The sequence below is a fragment of the Eumetopias jubatus genome, unplaced genomic scaffold (assembly GCF_037043125.1).
Source record: "Eumetopias jubatus isolate StellerSeaLion01/CBP00866 unplaced genomic scaffold, mEumJub1_p1.0 scaffold_15, whole genome shotgun sequence".
NCBI lineage: Eukaryota > Metazoa > Chordata > Mammalia > Carnivora > Otariidae > Eumetopias > Eumetopias jubatus.
Genome location: NW_028274821.1, coordinates 8,467,487 through 8,487,368, shown reverse-complemented (window position 1 = coordinate 8,487,368; position 19,882 = coordinate 8,467,487). Strand labels below are relative to the sequence as shown.

General features: G+C 43.9%; 1 protein-coding gene across 1 annotated transcript in view; it reads right to left on the bottom strand.

The window, feature by feature from the left end:
- Positions 1-7,513: 7,513 nt before the first annotated feature.
- The window catches only part of LOC114219771 (histone-arginine methyltransferase CARM1-like), a 294,102-nt gene continuing 281,733 nt past the window's right edge, over positions 7,514-19,882 (bottom strand). The window contains exons 10-12 of the mRNA XM_088018780.1: positions 18,253-18,342; positions 16,266-16,403; positions 7,514-7,607 (exon numbers count right to left, since the gene is read on the bottom strand). Coding sequence (XP_087874906.1) covers positions 7,514-7,607; positions 16,266-16,403; positions 18,253-18,342 — 322 coding nt within the window. The remainder of the gene's footprint in view (positions 7,608-16,265; positions 16,404-18,252; positions 18,343-19,882) is intronic.

The following is a 19,882-nucleotide window of genomic DNA, read 5'->3' as shown; positions in this document are numbered from 1 at the left end:
AGAGGTAACTTTGTGGTTAAGGGTGCAGTCTCTGAGGTGGACTGCCTGCTTTATGATCCCGGCTCCACCGCTGACTAGTTCTTCGTCATCGGGGGAGTCACTTAACCTTTCTGCCTCCATTTCTTCATCTGTTAAGTGGGGTTAATAATAATACATAGCTAATGGGGTTGTGGCAAGGATGAAGATTAGTTAATATTTGCAAAGCACTTAGAAAAGTATCTGGTGCACAGTTAAGTGTTATGTAAGTGTTAATTGTCATTATCATTATTTTGAGATGAGATGCCAGAGGTGATAGTCTCTTTCATGACCCTGGATGTCTGTGTGTCTGGATGTGACTCCTGTAACTTCCACTGTGGCCTTGTGCATGTAAGGGTGGTTGGCCTAGGAGGGAGGAAAGTGGAGAGAAAGAGAGGAAGAGCCTCAGTCCTTGATGAAGTCACTGACACTGCTACCAACCCTGGAGTCCATTCTACCTCTGGACTCCTTGTTACGAGATGCGAGACATTTCTTGTTCAGGGTGTTTTCCGTCAGGCTGTCGTGTTCCTGGAATCAAGGGTGGCTTCCTGGTGTCTGTCCCGGAGCCCCTCTGGTGGTGTGCCTTCCAGGTCCCTCAGGTGCGCTGGCTGTGGACTCTCCCGGAGCAGCTCCTGCCAACTGGCTGTACCCCCATTTCTGGCCTTATCTTAATTATGACGGGATGGCTTCCTGAAAGGCCGAGATTTCTGAGACTTCCAAGATCACCCGAAATCCACCATCTACTCTTGATATTCACAGTGCATGTGCTTTGAGGTCACTTTCAAATTTGCAGACACTATGGCAATGTAATTTCTCCACAAAACACAGTAAGTTAACACTTGAATGATCCCCTTTGATTCTTAATGATTCTACAGCTCTAAGGACAGGAATAAGTAGTAAACTTATTAAATTTTTCCACTAAAATAAACTCTACCCTACATTACACCATTTTTTAAAAGGCAACACTAAGAACTTACATTTCCAGAAATAAGGTGAAGAGGATGAAAAACATTTGCAAGGAGTACAATAGGAGAGTTATCGATTACATGGAGAGGCGTTCTCTAAATGACTGAGAAAAGACACTCACTCGCCCACACCCACAGTTTATACATACGGATATATATCTGTATCAAATTTGTGCTTCAGCAAAGTTACAAATTCATAAATATTACATATCTTTGGGATCACTGAAAGATTCAGAAATACTATCAATTTTGATAGTATTTGGCATGCTTAAAAGTCCTGGTTTTTATCTCTTGTGCCCACTCCCAGAGACTGATAATGTCTTCCTAGAGTGCGGGTTCAGAAGGACGGTGAGGGCCTGTCCTTTTGGGTGGAGCTGAGTGCTGGGATCAATTAGGAATGTCTGCCTTAGTACTGGGTATTTACCCCAAAGATACAAACGTAGTGACCCAAAGGGGTACGTGCCCCCCAATGTTTACAGCAGCAATGTCCACAATAGCCAAACTGTGGAAAGAGCCAAGATGTCCATCGACAGGTGAATGGATAAAGAAGAGGTGGTATATATATACACAATGGAATAGTACTCAGCCATCAAAAGGAATGAAATCTTGCCATGTGCAATGATGTGGATGGAACTAGAGGGTATTATGCTAAGTGAAATAAGTCAATGAGAGAAAGACAATTATCACATGGTCTCACTGATACAAGGAATTTGAGAAACGAGACAGAATCATAGGGGAAGGGAGGGAAAAATGAAACAAGACGACACCAGAGAGGGAGACAAACCATAAGAGACTCTTAATCTCAGGAAACAAACTGAGGGTTGCTGGAGTGGTGGGGGGTGGGAGGGATGGGGTGGCTGGGTGATGGACACTGGGGAGGGTATGTGCTATGGTGAGCGCTGTGAATTGTGTTAAGACCGATGAATCACAGACCTGTACCTCTGAAACAATACATTATGTTAATCAATTAAAAAAAAAAAAAAGGAATGTCTGCCTCGGGTGTGGGTGGTGTTGGTGTGGACAGCAATACAGTGTTTCTGCAGTGCAGGGTTTCCCAGCTTCTGCCTACTCTGCTTGAAAGGTGATTAGGAGGTTGTCAGGCCTGATTCCATAATTACAATGACTCTTAACTTCAGGATAAAGTTATGTACTCAATCAGTATACATTTACTGAGCACCTCCTACGCATGAGACCTACCCTTAGGCACTGCAGGAAATTAAAAAGTGAATCGGACTCACTCCAACCCACAAAGACATGGGTTAATAGAAGACAAAGACGTGTGTGTGTGTGTGTGTGTGTGTGTGTGTGTGTGTGTGTGTTTAGGGTATGAGGGGATACAGAGCTGCCAGAAAGGGTTAGACTAAGGGAGGGACAGAAGATGTGTCAAAGGCAGGAAAGCACCCTTTGAGTGAGTGTGGAAGGTGGCAGAAGGCATGCCAGGGAGGGTTCATTGGATGGGAAGCCCCGCAGTGATGTAAGGAAGACCGTTGGGCTGGATAGAAAGGCAAGACTGCTTCAAACGGAGCGGCCAGAATGAGCCAAAGCAGCAGAGTGGAAAGCTCCCAGCTGTGGGTGACTGACTGGCTGGTGAGGACATGTCCTTGTGGTTTTCTTCCAGTTTCTCTCCCTCCCCCACCCCCGAGTAAGCGCGCTGCTGTGGACTTCATTAGCTTGTTGTGCTGATGTGACATCCATCCATTTTCTTAAGAGTTGTCTGGGCCAGGGGAAAACCTGCTCTTTGCAAAGATCATCTTTCATCACCATTTGACGTGTGACATATAACAAATGTCTTAAAGTAAAGGAGAGGCCTCACTGGTATCTCACACTGTACATTTTTATTGTAAACCTAAAAGAACTGACAAAGGTTCCATCTTTATTTCCTTAACTACATACAAAGTCATCAAATATTACCAATGAAGAGCATTCCTGACGTCCTATTATTCCATTACACGAATAAGGCAAAAATTCTTTAACACATGGCTGAGCTAGAAACTAGTGTTGATTGGTTGAAACTGTGAAAAACAGCTAAAAATCGTACATAGAAGCTCACTCCTAACATGCTCTTATGTTATGTCGCACATATGCATACATATAAATATGAGGTAGGCTTTTGTTAAATTTCTTTTGTAAATACTTCAAGAATGAAAGCAGAGCTGTTGGCGTTACTAAAACAATAATAAAGAGGAACCACAAATGCAGAGAAAAGTGTTCTTCGGCGACATGCGGAAAGCTGTAAAGAGCCAGTCTAAGAAGCACCAAGAAATAGACTTGTCAATAAAATAAAATGAGGATGCACTCTTTTAGAGTTAGAAAAAAAAAATGTGAATTCAAATCAACCTAATAATCATCCCTGTAAACCTTAAGAGTGCATATCTGGAACATGAAATATGAACTTGGATGTTGAGGGACTTCTCGGGCCTTCATTTTACTTATCGACTGGCTGTGGCTCTCTTCTAAGCAAACCTAAAACAGAGAAGGTGATTTCTATGACACTGAGTAAATAGGTTCCACCTCGACCCAAAGCTCCCGGCAGGCAAGCCAGCTGTGTGTTCTTGCCATTGTTCCCTCCATCCTTCCTCGTGCCCCCGCCCCCCTTCCCACTCCTGTGCCCTTCCTGGAGTTTTTATGGGCAGCCTTAGATCTATATTTACCCACTATATTTAGTAAGTTTGATTATGCATAGCCTAAATTCAGATCTGAGATGATGATCCAGATTTTTGTTCACTGAAAGAACTTTTCCTTTCCTTTTTTTTTTTTTTTTTTTTATAGGTTTACAGCAAAGACGAAGCACCAGTTTATTTCCAGCTCTTCTTGCTATTCGGTAGGCTTGTTTTGCCTCAGGCCTTTGCCCTCACTGTGCTTTTGTAGAAGGCTCTGCTAGCACATCTGCCCATGCCAGGTGCTTCCTGACATTGAAGTCGCCACTCCGTTGCCACCTCGTCCGAGAAGCCTCCCAGATTACTCAATGTAAACAACACTCACATCCAATCCCTTGCCACTGTCTGGCCCAACACTCTGTTTGTTTTCTGCTATCCCTTTATGCAGTTTTGGGTTTTTTGTTTTTTTGTTTTTGGTAAGTTTTCATGCCATTGAGAAAAAATTTTACATACAGTAAAATTGACCCTCTTTATTGTAGTTCTGCAAGTCTTGACAAATGCATCCAGACATGTCCCGCCACCAGGACAACCAAGATACAGAAAGTTCCACTGCCCCGAACTGTTGCCACATCTCTTCATAGCTAACCCTTTCTCAAGCCCAGCTCTGAGCTATTCTTTGTATCTGTAGTCTTGCCTTTTCCAGAATGTCACATAAGTGGAATCATATATTATGTAGCATTTTGAGTCTGGTTTCTTTCACTTTTTTAGCTTAATTTATTTGAGACTCATCTGTATTATTATAGGTATCAGTATTCCTCTCCTCTTCATTACTGAAAATCGTTTCACTGTCTGGATGGATCATAGTTTGTTTATTCATTCTCCATGAGTTGATTCCAGTTTTGGTGATTACAAATAAAGCTGCCATAAACATTCAAATACAGTTTAATTTCAGACGTATATTTATACGTGAGACTCCTGGGTCATCTGGTAAGTGCATTTTTAACTATAGAAGAAACTGGTGAACTATGTTCAAAAGTGTCTGTACGATTTTGTATTCCTACCAAAGATGAATGAGAATGCTGGCAGCTCCACGTCTTCACCAGAACTTGGTATGGTCCAAATTTTTATTTTAAGCCATTCTCATAGTTGTGTAGCTGTATGTCACTATGGTTTTAATTTTCATTTCCCTGTTCGCTAATGAGGCTGAACATTTTTTTAAGTGCTTATTTGCTGTTATATCTTCTTTGATGGAAGGTCTGTTCAAATCTTTTGCCCTTAACAAAATTGTTTTCTTATTATTGGGCTTTTTTGAAAATATTATATCGTACATTCTTTTTATATTCTGGATATTATTTTTTTTCCAGATACGTGATTTCCTAATACTTTCACTCAGTTTGTAACTCATCTTTTCATTCTCATCATGTGTCTTTCAAAGATAAGTTTTTAATTTTGATAAAGGACAATTTATCCTTTTTCTCTTTTCAGGAATTATGTCATATCTAAGAAATTTTTGTCTAACCCAAAGATCACAAAGATTTTCTTCTATGTTTTATTCTCAAAGTTTTATATTTTTAGGTTTTCTGTTTCAATCTGTGATCCCTTTTGAGCTCATTTTTATAGATGGTGTGAGATATGGGTGGGAGGTCACTATTTTTATTGCATATTGATATCCAATCATTCCAGCACCACTTTTGAGAGGCTATCACCTCTCCATTAATTGTCTTTGCAACTGTGTCGAAAATCAATTGACTGTAATGGTGGATGTTCATGTTTTCAGTAATTAACTTGTTGATCTTGAGATGTTTTTAGCATGCCACATTAGATGTTTTTAGATGGTATCAGGGATCAGACAAAAAACAAAAATGAATCTTTTGTTTTTGTGTGTAAGTCTACTTTAAGCCCTAAGAATGGGTAGAATAAAAAGCCAGGTGGAGTGAAAGTTACTTATTTTGATGGAAAATTACCAATAATTCCTCTGGGTAATGCCAATTATTTTAGTTCTCCAACACACAGATACACACACACACACACACACACACACACACACACACACACACACACACACACCTGTGCCGCTTCTAGGTTCTTCAATAGCAGACTGGAGTTGACTGTTGGGGAGCAGAAGGGCATTACCCTAGCTGAACATTTAACTGAGCATCTACTACCTGTAGGTGCTCTTCAAAGATTTGGTCATTTAGCACACATCCTCACTGAGGATACTGAGGCCTAGACATTAGGAAAGGGTTGGTGAAAAATAAGAATCAAGATCTGGAATTCCCAGGGGAGTCACATTTTTAAGCACCCTTATCTACTTAATTAATTAATTAAATACATCAGTCAGACTTGGCGCTGAGTGATAGAAGGGCATCTGCGCTCCCCCCCACCCCCACTCAACAGTCTGTGTGCTTGGACAGTGCTGTGGCCTTGAGTATCACTCAACCTGGACCAGCCCTCACTTTGACCTTGTGGCCACTGTGTTTGTGCCTTTGGGCAAGGCAGGTCTGGCCAAGGCCAAGGCCCAGGCCCTGTCCCCGTGTTTCTTGGTTAAAATCTTGTTCTTCTAAGATGAAGTGAAGTGGGACTCAAGAGTTACTAGTTCATGTGGTTCTTGCACTCAAAATGGGGGTTTTCTAAAACCCCACGAAAATTCATTTTCTATCCCCAAGTCCAAATGATTCTGTCTGGAATGAACTACATTTCATCATCTATTTACTTACTGAGAGAGTAAGAGCGCAGAGACCAGTAAGCAAAGGGAGAAAGACAGGAAACTAGCAATTACTGAACACCCATTATGTCAACTGTGAAGTACTTGGACATGGTACGGACAGCCTTGTGTTCTTTATCCCATTTCACAGATGAGAAAACTGAGGCCTAGGCAGGTCAAATTGTCCTAGGGAACAATCAGCATGTTCTGGGGCCACAATCTGTGCCCTTGACTTTACATGACAGGACTGTGTAGGGGGATGGGAGGGAGAACTCCCCTCCTCCCTCAGAATTAAAGATGGCATCCACATCCCTCAATGGGAATAGGCTTTAAAGATTCCCACTGTTGTGACAACTTGCACAAAACGTGAACAATGGCAGCCTTGTCTGTTTTTTTCCTCCCATGCGTCAAGGTCACCATTTCATTTTCCTATCTCTGCCAAAGAATTCCTGGTCTGGTTTCCTGTGTTTCTTCTCTAGGCTTTTCAGTACTATAGGGACATGATGCTTTGAATAAAAGCCTTGGGAGACATTATGATACGAGGGAAAAGTCTTTTTTTTTTTTTAAATAAGGAAGTCAAGAGTGACAGTGTCTGGTGGTTTTAATTGTGGGGTTGACTTCATGTGTGGATTGTGAGTGGACTCATACTGACTAGGTGTAAAAATGGGAAGTTTTTCCAGCAACATCTGCCGTGTCCATCTCATTGCGGCAAGTTCTTTGTATCAAAAAAAAAAAAAAAAAATCTGCATAACTTCTAAAGAGAGGTATGTCCTGACTTACATGATCTCAAAAAAGGTCTCAAAAACATGTTTTCAATGGACTTGATGTTTTAGATGTACTGGAATAACTGTTACATAAAATCATCTGCTAGTGAGGGAAGGTCAGAGGAGCCCAGATTTAAACTCCACATTTTGCAGATGAGAAAACCGAATGCCAGAAGGAAGTGACTTTGCCTGAGGTCACACAGCTCATTAGAGCTCAAGTGGAATGAGAGTTCACTTTGCAGGACTCTCCAGTGCTCCCTGTTCCAGGATCAGATTGGTACATATTGAATTCCATTTAATGGAACAGAAAACATTCAATTCCATCTCAAGATCCAAGTCTCCTCAGAGAGGAAGAGTGGATGCTTTTTCTCCTCATAGGAAAGATGGAATGAGTCTGACTCTCTTTACCAGGTCATGAGGTCAGTTGAGATTTTATATACATGGGTGTGAAATGGATGAGAGCATTTCTTACCTAAAGAAAGGATTCTTTAAATCAAGGATGTTCCCCGATCTGAAGCCTGTCTGGTTTACCAGCGCCACAATCTGAATGTCATAGCTCTGTCTGGATGACAGAAAACAAAACAAAAAAACCATCATTTGACAAGACCAGTTATCTTCACATACATTGAGGGTGCTTTCTACACATACCTACCTAATTCATGAGTTGTTTTTTTTTGTTAACCTAATGTATTATTTGTTTCAGGGGTACAGGTCTGTGATTCATCGGTCTTACACAATTCACAGCGCTCACCATTGCACATACCCTCCCCAGTGTCCATCACCCAGCCACCCCTTCCCTCCCACCCCCCACCGCTCCTGCAACCCTCAGCTTGTTTCCAAAATCTATCAAGAACTTATCAAATTCATGAAGGTTTTAAGAGCGCATGGGTGCCATCTTATATATGGCCATATGTGTTTATCTGGATGCTACTAAATATTTATTTGTTAGAAGACTTTGACAGTTATAATCTCTTGATCTAAAAAATTACCAAGTTAATGGTGTTTCTGGTTTTACCAACAGCAATGCCAGAAATGGCTTTAGTTAACAGAGGTACTTCGTGAGTCACCCATTGAGGTACCAAAACAATCTTAATTGTGCAAAGACTGGGTAAGTTAAAATCTCAGACTGACAGTTGACAAATGTGATTGATTTTAAGAGGCCCCAGATGAAGGCTCATGTAATTCTAGTGAGAATTGGCTGATAAGAACAGCTAATAGGACATATCCTTGATGACTAAAACGAAGGAATTATGTTTATGGGATTTTTATTAGTCATATATATGCTCGCTCTGCCTGCCACTCCCCCTGCTTGTGCTTCTCTTCTCTGACAAGTAAAATCTTTAAAAAATATATATTTCTTCAGATTATAAAGTGTTCCATATTCACTGTAGAACAGAAAAATAAAGAAAAATAGAAATTAAATAAAATAATCCGTAACGTCACTGGACAAAGATTCTTCTACTATAGAGTATTTTCTTACCATATTTTTTGTATCATTTTTTATAAATGTAAATTTTTAATAAAATCATCTAAAGTATTCCTTCATATTTCCTAATTTGATTTAACATAAGTAAGCATTTATCCTCTAATTCCTTTTTAAAAAAAATTTATTTGGGAGAGAGAGAAAGCAAGAGGGAGAGCATGAATGGTGGGGAGGGGCAGAGGAAGAGGGAGAAGCAGACTCCTCGCTAAGCAGGGAGCCAGATGCAGGGTTGGATCCCAGGACCCCGGGATCATGACCTGAGCCACAGGCAGACGCTTAACCGACCGAGCCACCCAGATGCCCCATCCTGTAATTCTTGACAACGTACTTTTCAGTATTATTATATGGGTATAGCACAGTATATTTAATAATTCCCCACTGTCAAATATTTATATTTTTATAACATATTATAAACATGTAATAACATATTATTACTTATAGTAACAAAAATCTAATTTTATGACAGAAATTCTGCTGTAAAGGACATTCTTGTAATACATCTTTATGTCCTATCAGTGATTATTTCCTTGTAATAAATTCTTAGTGTTAGACTCACCAAGCTAAAGCACGTAGACATTTAAGGTTCCAATACCTACTGCTAAGATGTCTTCCAGAAAGTGGACTGAATTACTTCCTCACCTACAAAGTATAAAAGTGCTAATTTCATTACACATCTTCCAATCCCTAATATTTTAAATGTTTGGGGTTAACATATTATTGATTATTTTAATTTGAATTTCCTTGACGGTTTGGCTTCCGTTTCAAATTCCAGAAATTACTAAGGGATACAAAGGCCACCCTGTCATTACCAATAGTGGCCTGGGAAGGTGTATATATAATGTCAGAGCCTATGAAACCCATAGCTCCAGTTCTAGATTTTATCAGGGCCAATTGCAGAGTAAGAGGGAAAGATAGGCCTACATAAAAATTAAAACAAAAAAATCAACGATGTCCTTTGATTCTGTTTCAACTCCTATAATTGAGCCCCAAACTACTCTGTTGTAAAATGTTTCTTCCGTGATACCCACATCCAGTAGTTCACTGCGTTTGTGATACTTGAAGGTAGATGCAGAGAAAGCGAGACATGGAGACACCAAGCTCCTCAGGAGAGGGGCAACCCTGGTCATGGAAAGGCTGAGAAATCAGCCTCACAGGTAAGTCAGGGAGGGACACACCTGCATATTCTTCCCAAAGGAAAGACACCTTCTTAATAATATTTGAAGTAATTAATATAGGACTTAAAGCAGAAATGGGGGACCCCGAGGTCTGTGCAAATGTGTGTGTCCACGGATGCATATAAGGCACAAGGGAGACCTGCGTGGCCCCAGGTGTGGTCGGGAAGAATGATCAGTAAGTTCCTGCCACAGGGTGTTCAGCAAGGCTCTTTTCAGGACGCTAGATAACACTGTCACTTTATACTCACTTCTCTCAACCCACTCCTCTCCTTGACCCTTCCTCAGAGTCCTAGCTTCCCTCATGGAAGGCAAAAAGAGCTTCATGTCATGTTAGGTCATGGCTCAGCGCGGTGAGTGAGAGCTGAGATTTGTCCTCAAAGCCCTTCCGTGTGCGTGCGGGGGTGACGGGGAGGATGGTTAAGGCAGGCTATTTTGATAGTGATTCCTCTAACCAGGGGAGAACGTGCCCTTCCCGAAGTCTGCAGAAAAATCATGTGCTCTTCTATCCCAGGAGCAGTGTCATCCTGGCACCACGACACCCAGGAGGCCAACTCCAAACTCCGTAATTAATGTGCAACGTTGGTAAAGCAACCAACAGTGGAGAATCTTGGGGCGCCTGGGTGGCTCAGTCGTTAGGCGTCTGCCTTCGGCTCAGGTCATGATCCCGGGGTCCTGGGATCGAGCCCCGCATCGGGCTCCCTGCTCCGCGGGAAGCCTGCTTCGCCCTCTCCCACTCCCCCTGCTTGTGTTCCCTCTCTCGCTGTCTCTCTCTCTCTCTGTCAAATAAATAAATAAAATCTTTAAAAAAAAATGGAGAATCTTTCAAGACTGTGTATACAGGATCCTAAATTAACTATTAATTCTTTTGAACCAATTATGTAGCAATGTGTATTCTTTAAAAAAAAGCCCCACAAAAACCTAGTTCTTTCCCAGACTTAGTCATTTTAAATCTACAGAGAAAGTGACATACACGGAACATACTTTAGTTCAAGGACTGAGTGCAAAATCATTGCTTCGTATACCAACGTTTCTTTCGTCACTAGGCAGAGATTGGAAACTTGAGAACAACATATGCAGGGCATGTCTTTCTAGAGAATGTGGTAATTCCTGATAATTTCATCTTATTAGAGGAAGCAGACAGTACAGTAGAGGGACAGGCTTAGTGCTGACCACCAGGGAAGAAGGGGATGGAGAAACAGAAGTGGCAGGAAGCTTGGGGAGAAAATGGCCCAAGTCACTGAGGATTTACTGATGGTGAAGGAAGGAGATAGAACTTCAGTGGTATAGACCTCACCCCGTTTTCTTCAGCGGGGTTTGACTAGGCATGCCCCAGGGAGGGTGAGGGATGACACACTGGGGTATGGTAGAAAATACGGAGCTCTGATTTTTAATTTTGTCAGCCCTAGGATGCGAACGCAGTTGTTCACCTAACACCTACTGAGCACTAGCGAATTCACTAGGTAAATGCTGGATTCTAATCGCCAGCTAAGAGTTAAGGTACATGTGAGGCTCACCTAGTTCCTCAGGTTTTGCTAAGGTGGGATGGTTCAGTAAGAGTCTGATTATGGGGTCCAACATGACCGAGTGAATACCAAGCATGTGATGGACACATGGGCCAGAGCTAGAAGAATCTGAGGAACACTGAAGAACAAAGAAACATCATGTAAAGCTGTGCCAGCAAATACTCTTACTTCACTGCACCTCATCAGGCATGAAAGCTTCCCCTACAGTTCCTTCTGATTCAGCTGTCCAAACATATAGGTATTTGGTCCAAGTGAAGCTGAGTACAAGATGGAGCAGTTCGGTGATGACCATTAGGAGCAGCATTTGGAGCTTCAGAAGCTTTAGCTCTTTGGTCAGCATTTCTCCTAGTTTCATAAAACAAATCTCATCAAACTCCCTGTATACCAAATTCCCTGGCAAACCTGAGTACAGCAAACCCTCACAGAGATCCAAAAGTTTTTTTTTTTTTTTTTTTTTTTTAGATTTTACTTGTTCGGCAGTGAGATACACAGTGAGAGAGGGAACATGAGCCGGGGGAGTGGGAGAGGGAGAAGCAGGCTCCCCGCGGAGCAGGGAGCCCGATGTGGGGCTCGATCCCAGGACCCTGGGATCATGACCTGAGCCGAAGACAGACGCTTAACGACTGAGCCACCCAGGTGCCCCGGAGATCCAAAAGTTTTAAGTTATGTTCTAAAAAATGTTGGCCCAGGGTAAATGGATGAGCTAGACCCAAAATCAGCCTATGTATATATATATATATATATTTTTTTTTTTTTACATTCATTCTTTTTTTAAATTTTTTATTAGAGAGAGAGAGAGTGCAAGCAGGGGGAGTGGGAGAGGGAGAAGGCTCCCCGCTCAGCAGGGAGCCTGAAGTGGCTTGATCCCAGGACCCTGGAATCATGACCTGGGCCAAAGGCAGCTGCTTAACCGACTGAGCCACCCAGGCGCCTCTACATTCATTCTTTTTATTTCTATTTTTGTATCTTATGAGATACATGCTACATAAATTTCTATGTGTATGTGTATATATACATATATATATACACATACACAGAGACATGTCTATGCATGCGTGTGTCTATAGTATATAAATGTATAAACATATGTATATATACATATATCTCTATATTGAGCACCTCGTCTTATGCTTTCTCTTCTTATTGTAGTATATTCACATAATTAAGAGATAAATGCTAGTATACTTGGGAGGACGCAAATATCAATGTTTTTACTCATAGGTACCAAAAGCTTGACCAAAAAGCTTCATGGACGCCACTTCTGTGAACTGGAGGGATATAAATTTCATAAAGTTCCTAAGTAAGGTGAGTTCTGTTTGATCGTCCCAAGCACCAAAACGAACGACAGCCTCAGAATGATGGCGAGTCTGTGGAAAAGAAAATGCTAACAATACAATCATAAATGGCCCTGGCTGGGAAAGGAAAGGGCAGCCACTGCCCACACGTGTGTGGGTGCACACGCTCTCCCAGGAGGCCAGAGCTTAAAAAGACTGTTTGACAATAAGGAAGGGGGTGACCCTCTCCAAAGGCAGGACAAACAAGTAGCACCTTACTGAAAAGAGCATCAAAACACTGACAATTCAGGAAGTGCTGAGGGTTGTAGAAAATACCAAGGAAGAGAAGAACTTTAAAGCAAGAACTCTGATGAGATATAATATGAGAAAGAAAGAGAATACGCAGGAAAAAATAAGATTTTCTGTGGACCTACTGCGTATTGATGACCATGCTATGTTCTCTCCTTTAATATCTGCCAAAACCTGGTGACACAATCACTATAATTTGCTGTTAGAGAAATTCATTAACTTGTCCAAGATCACTCAAGCACCAACCACATGCAGAGGAGATGGGACAGAACCAGGATGCATCAGACTCCCAGACCTGACCTCTCTCACTACGCCAGGGTGCTGGCCTAATATAATGAAGAACTGCCTCCCTCCCACCTCCCTCCTTTTCTTCTTGCTGCAAAGTATTGTGGGCCCATAATATCTTAGCATCTTCTTTCAGTTGTGCCAGATGAAATTCTTACTAAGAGAAGGATTGTCAGTTATGACTTCTTCATTCGAGTGGTCATCCCACATCACCGCTGAAACTCGGAAGCATATGAAGTGAGGAGGGACACCCCATAGAAGACTCAGGCCTTCTTTCCAGGAAGCTCACATAAAGACACACACTAGCAATATACATCTGTGCGTTAAGAAAGGGACGGAGGCCTGGAGGAGCCCGAGAGTCACAACACAGGTAGGTGATGTGAATGGTTTGCCTCCTTCTTCCCTACTAGGGGAATGAAGGAGAGGAAGGTAGAAAAATACGACTGATGAGGATGAAACCCAAGATATGTTAGAAAAAAGTAATGAAACAATAAGATGGTTTAAATTCACTCACCTAATTATACCCTAAGGTACCTTAACAAAGAAATATTTGAAAGCAAAAGAATGTTAAGCAGAAAAGGCAAGTCCAAACGGCAGGCTGATGTTGGGTACTGTCCCTGAGCAATTTTTTTTTTTTTTTTCCTGTAGAACTGGTCATTAAATAGATGGTTTATGAGGATTTAGGGAGAAAGTGGTAACTTCCAGGATGAACGTGGTAAAAAATCAGCATTTTCCACCTTTGCTCCTGGAAGCCATCCCCAAACAAGCAGGATAGAAAGACACTGCAGACCACAGGCCTCCTTTTCTGTCCAACCGGGAGAAAGATAAAATCCGCCCGCTCTAACTTATGCATGAGGGCTACAAAAGCAGTTGAGATTGGTTGTAAGCCACATGGGAAAAAGCACAGAAGTGCAAAGCGAAGCAAGAGAGCCCAGGGGCAGCCCACCTAAGAGAATGCTCCCCAAAATACAGGCCCTGAAGATGAGGAGAGTTTTCTGAAATGCACAAGTTTTAGTCCTTGTTTGTAGCATCTTGGGCAGGAATTGGGGCGGGCAAGGCTCCTGGGCAAAGACGTGTCTAGAACTGCAACACGGCAGATCCACCTAGATGTGCACAGAGCAGCCATGTTTGCAGGAAGCAGGATGCCTCTGCGGCAGCACCGAAGGGGAGAGAGTGTGAGGCGAGGAAAACAGACCATGTGAACACTGCCATGTCTCTCATGCCACAGGAACGTCCTTCTTGTAAATCACTTTCCAGAAAAGTTCCATGAACTTTCCAGAGGGGGCGGACTTAGAATCTCAAACAATTTAAAAATCACTCTTATAGGAGTGAGGAGTTGAGGATGGTAGCCAACGGAGGAAGACTGGGAGGATTTTGGAAGAACTCTCCAAATATTTACACAACTGCTGTGTGGAGGTTGGAACAGACGTCAGAAGCAGAAGTAAGATAAAGGAGTACGGTTAGTAGCAAGTGGTAGATAGGACTGACAGCACGAATCACTTTTTAGGGGCGCCTGGGTGGCTCAGTCGTTAAGCGTCTGTCTTCAGCTCAGGTCATGATCTCAGGGTCCTGGGATCGAGCCCCGCATCGGGCTCCCTGCTCGGTGGGAAGCCTGCTTCTCCCTCTCCCTCTCCCCCTGCTTGTGTTCCCTCTCTCACTGTCAAATAAATAAATAAAATCTTTAAAAAAAAAAGTCACTTTTTAATCATCAGAGATGTCTAAGTACCTGACATCAATAACCAAAGACCGTATGAAAAGTTACTTAACCTTAGTCGTAAAGAGATAGAAACCAAACAACCAGATGCAACTTCTAAAAATGATTTCTGGATCTATCAGACTGGCAAAAACCATAAAGACCTGTAATGGGCAGTGCAGGGAATGATGTGCCGAAATGCACAAGGCTGTCCACTGCAGTGTGAGTGGAAGTTGGTGCAACTACTGAGAAAAGCAGTATTTGTCCAAGTGCAACATATACATAACCTTTGATCTAGCATTTCCATTTCCAGGGATCTCACATAGAGATATTCTTGCCACTGTGTGAACTTCCTGTTCAAGGATATTTAGTGCAGAGTTTTGTGTAATGGCCAAAAAAGGGAAACACCAGAAGCAACTCAAGTATCAATCAATCAGCAATTTTAAAAAAAGACATGTCGTATATCCACCTCTGATGCATCTACTAAAATGACAAAGCAATCTATCTGCACAGATTCAGGACTCACTGCTAAGTGAAAACTTAAGTTGGAGACTGCTAGTTTAGTCTGCTTGTAAAACAGCAATAAAAACCCCATGATGATTTTTGGTTAGTACATACACAGAAAATCGCCTGAAAGGATATGGAGCACGGGGTCACATCTGGTGAGTGGGGTGAGGGGTGGCAGCGTGTGTGGACTCTAGACACTTTTGTAGTTTTGAATGTACATGTGAACGTGTTAGGTTTTTGTAATGGAAAAAACTGAGATCTCAGAAATGCAAGAGTTGATATGTGAGGTGGTGAGCTCTCTGTCACAGGAGTATTCAAGCACAAGCCCAAGAAAGGGAGGGGGGAGGTAGGGAAGGAAGGAAGTGGAGCGGGATGACCTTTGAGTACCCTTAATATTCGGAGAGTCCTTGAACCACTCTGCTATTCTTTTCTCCTCTGATTCACCCAGGAGAAGCTCCAGCAAGGTGAAAGAAAACAGAGCATCTTAAAAATGAGAGAAATCAAAGTAATCGCCGCCGAGGCCTCATGAAACCCATTGCCAGAGGTAAGCGGCCAATCCTGCAGTGCTTGTCCCCCTGGGTACAGATCGATGTTGCTGTGCTAAATTTGAGGGGGGGGGTGTGGCTAGCTGCAAGGAAGGCCAGGAAGCTGATGTGGGACTTAAAGCACTTGATAATTTGAGCCTTTGGCAAGCGCTCCCATGAGCGGATGGATGCCCTTCCTCCCTCTGCGGTCAGGTGGAGAACACTGCCCTTGAGTTATCCCAAGCTCCCCATCCCTGCCGCCCTGAGCCCCAGGGGGGACGTCTGCCGGCTGGCTCCATAGCTGAGTGCACCTGGCAAAGTCAGTGAGGCTTCTGTAAAGCACCCCGTCCATGTCGAGGTGCTGGAAAGGCTCCCACCTCCTGCACCCCCTTCCCCATCACTGAGCAGCATGCAGAGGTGGTCTCCCGTCTGTACTCTCCTGCTTACCGTCTGTTGGCTACAAACAGCACTTTCCCTGAGAGGGTCTCTCCTTCTTTGGCAAAGAGAGGAGTGTGAAGAAGGCACCGCACCTGATACCAATGAGTCAGAGGCTCAGTTGGGGCTGTTGACAGCCAAACGGTTACCCTGCGGGGCAAGAGAAGAGTGAAGAGCCAATCAGGTTTCCAGGCCCAAATTTAACGGACTGCCCTGGGGACCTGGGTTGAGAGTTGCTTTCCGGGGTTTTGAACTCATGGAACTGGATAGGTTCTGAAGAACCTATCTGAAGAAAAGGATAGCTCAATTTAGGTCATTGCCATGTGCTGGGTGCTGCACCAAGAGCTTCATGCATATTATCCCACTAAGTCTTTACAACGACTCGGGGAGGTAAGCCCTGAGAGGTTAAAGGACTTGCCCAACGTCACGCAGAGGACCGCTGGAGAGCCAGGCTTCCAAGTCGTGGACTTGGCCACTCAATCAATCCGCACTTCCGAATCAAAGTTCATTAGAAGCCCAACAGGTAACAGAGTTCAACCGGTAAATGATTTGTTTGAAAAACGTCTGTCAGGGCGAGAAGTCGGGAGTCTGGCCTCTTCACTGTCTCGTGCCAACCTGTTCAGGGAAACTGGTGGGGCTTCTAGAAGCCAGAAAAGCCCCTGGGGCAGATGGTCTCTACGGTCCTTCCAGCTCGGACATCCTGCATGGGTATGTTTAAATAGATATTCTTCCTTTCATATGAGGAGGTGGGAACATCTGGATGTGCCTCCAACACCAAGGTCACCTGTCCGGGCTCAGGGTGTGTTTCGGGTTTGGATGGAGTAAGGTGCTCCTAGAGGGTCCATTTTGACTTGAAGATTTTGGGGGGATATCTGATAAAATTTAACCGCTAAGTAATATAAACCACTTCTAGATCAAAATATCCTCAGGCATATTATGCAGTAGAAGACAAATTTTTTATAGCTTTTTAAGATAAAGCATTTAACTTCAAAGAAATTCTCCCCTGGAGCAAGCCACTTCAAGCTTATCTCCCTTGCTCCTGCAGGAACAAATTCACTGGGGGAAAGTCGGAGAAACAAATGCATGGATCCCTTGGACAAATACGCTTCTGTGCTGTAGGAATGACTCGTACATCATTTTCTTTCTCTCTGATTGTCAGCCCAGTCGAGGCTGCCAGGGATCTCCTCCTCCCTGAGCCCCCCAAGCTCCCTGAGCCTTATCACAGACCCAAGGGCCCTTCTCCCTCTACAGAAGCAATGACAAGCCTGGATGTTTCTATAAGGAGTAGAGGAGAGTGTACTGCAAAAGATTTCCTTTTGCCTGGTCATGGGACCCAGAGCAACTGTCTTTACTCGTCGGACAGCACGAGAAAGCCTGGCAAGAGAGGAGGGGAGTCAGGAGGACAGCAGAGATCTGGGGGGTCCCGGGAATGGCGCAGCCCTTACAAGGAACGCCAGGCACTGAGAGCCAATTTGTAGGTGGTCTTTCTCCTCTTTTCCCTTAAACTTTCAAATCTTTTCAGGAGGGGGAAGGAGTACATGATGAAGAGGTCACCCAACGTGGCCGTTAGCATTAGTAGTCCATGCCTGCCTGTCATTAAAGAAGGGCTCTAGTCTGAGAAGCTGAAGGTGTGAACCAGAGTGGGGGAAGGTATGTTTCTGGGCACACCCACACACAGGAGGTTCTATAACGAGGACGATGCCATGGAAGCTAAGGCGAGAGCTTGGGGTTCTTCCCACCACCTATTCTGGAAAAGACCAAGAGGGGCTGATGCAGCCCGGATCCCCTCTCCTTCCTTCAAATCCCAATCCAATTGCCTTCAGAGGTTTCACAGTATTTTAGCCAGGGCTGATCTGACACTATGGAAAACAGTCTCGTTTCGACTTGGCCCTAAAATTTCAAAGCTGTGTTCGCATCAGTGCTTTATTTTCTTGAAACCTAGAGAAGTAAGCATTATGGCACGGGGCCAGAGGAGGCCCAGATGGGGGGTGATACCTACAGAGATCCGACAAAGGCCACGTCAAACCAGAATGCCAGGCCGTGGACAAGGCCAGACTGCGTCAGTTGAAACACAAAGGGGATTTCTACTCTGCAAGGAAAGAAAAAAGAGAGAGCGAGCAGAAACACTTGGAATTATTTTTGTTGTTGTTGACAGGCATACAAGACACCTTCATGAGATCAGCCAGAACATTCCCAGAATATTCTCTTTCTCTCTTAAGCACTCCGGCTCCGGCAGCAGGGTTCTCTCCGTGTGTGATTCCTGCCTGAGTGAGGCCACACATTTGACCATGTGGCTTCTTGACAAAGCTCAGCAAGAATCACATCACTGCTCTGCAGTGACCCGGAACTTCCCGGGGGGTGGGCAGCATCCGGAGCGGGGTGTGAGCCCTGAGAGGAAGAAGAGGCAGGGCCCAGGCGACACCCGTCCTCCTAGAAGTCAGAGCAGGAACCGGGCAGCCCCCCTACGCTGCTGCTTAGAAGGGAAAGGCTGCTCGGGCCGCCCAACAGAGACGTGGATCACAAGGGGGCGCATCCAGGCTAGGAAGGTCATTGTCACAGTTCATTGACTTTTCAGAGAGGCCACTGAACCTCCCACGGGCCCGCAGCAAGCATCACGCTGACGTGGCCGTGGTTTCTACCCCCTGCAGAAAGAAGAGTGGGAAAGGCACACAAAATCTAGATGCTAACTTGGAAAGTCACTTAAATCCTCTGAATCTTGGTTTCGTCATCTGTCGATGGGTGACAAAACCTCTCCCACCAACCTTGCAAGGTTCTTGCGCGCATCGGAGTGGAGGAGAACATAGATGACAGTTCTTTGTGAACGTTTTAAAGTGTTTCACAATTAAAAGGTGATATTACTCGTCCCTTGCTGAGGGGAGACTTATGTTAGTGAGTGCTCTAAAGATTTTCAAAGAAGGTCGTACCTTATTTGCATTTATGGTGCCTCCAAAGCCCTAACTTCTTTCACCCTGTGGCAGTCAGAGCATTTCTCAAGTTTTCCATTGTGCTGATCACGCAGAACTGTTTGGTATGGCACTGCCATTATTTTCTTTTTCTCTCTCTTTTTTTTTTTTTCCTTTGCATTCCCCTAAATAGACTATGAGCTCTTCAAGGGTAGACTTTCAAAACTTACTTTTTGGGCCTGTGTAAGCACCAGCACCATACCTGGCACCTAGTGAGATCTCAATAAGCACTTGCTGAATTGACACATGTAAGTGAATGACCAGAAGCCGAGACAGAGCTCATTTTCAAGAACTTCTCAGGGACTCAGGAGGTGGCCCAGAGCAGCACATAAAGCCGATGGAAGTCAATTTTGTCTGGGCCTGTGGGAGTTACTAGAGTTGTTCCCAAATGCCATTTCTCTTGAGCTGAGCACACGGGAGGATTACATTTATCCACTCACCCGGGCTCAGGCTCAGCCATGTGACTTCCTTTGACCCATTAAACAGGAACAGAAGTGAGCTGGGTCATTTCCGGGCAGAAGCTTTTAGTGCCAGAACATACTTGGCCATGCTCCTTCTTTTTGTCTAAGTGGCGAGGGATGCTCTGGATAGAGGCTGGTGCGCTGGGGTGGGTGATGCCACTCAGAGCCAGAGCTGTGCCCAGTGCACAGAGCGTCAGGGAGGAGG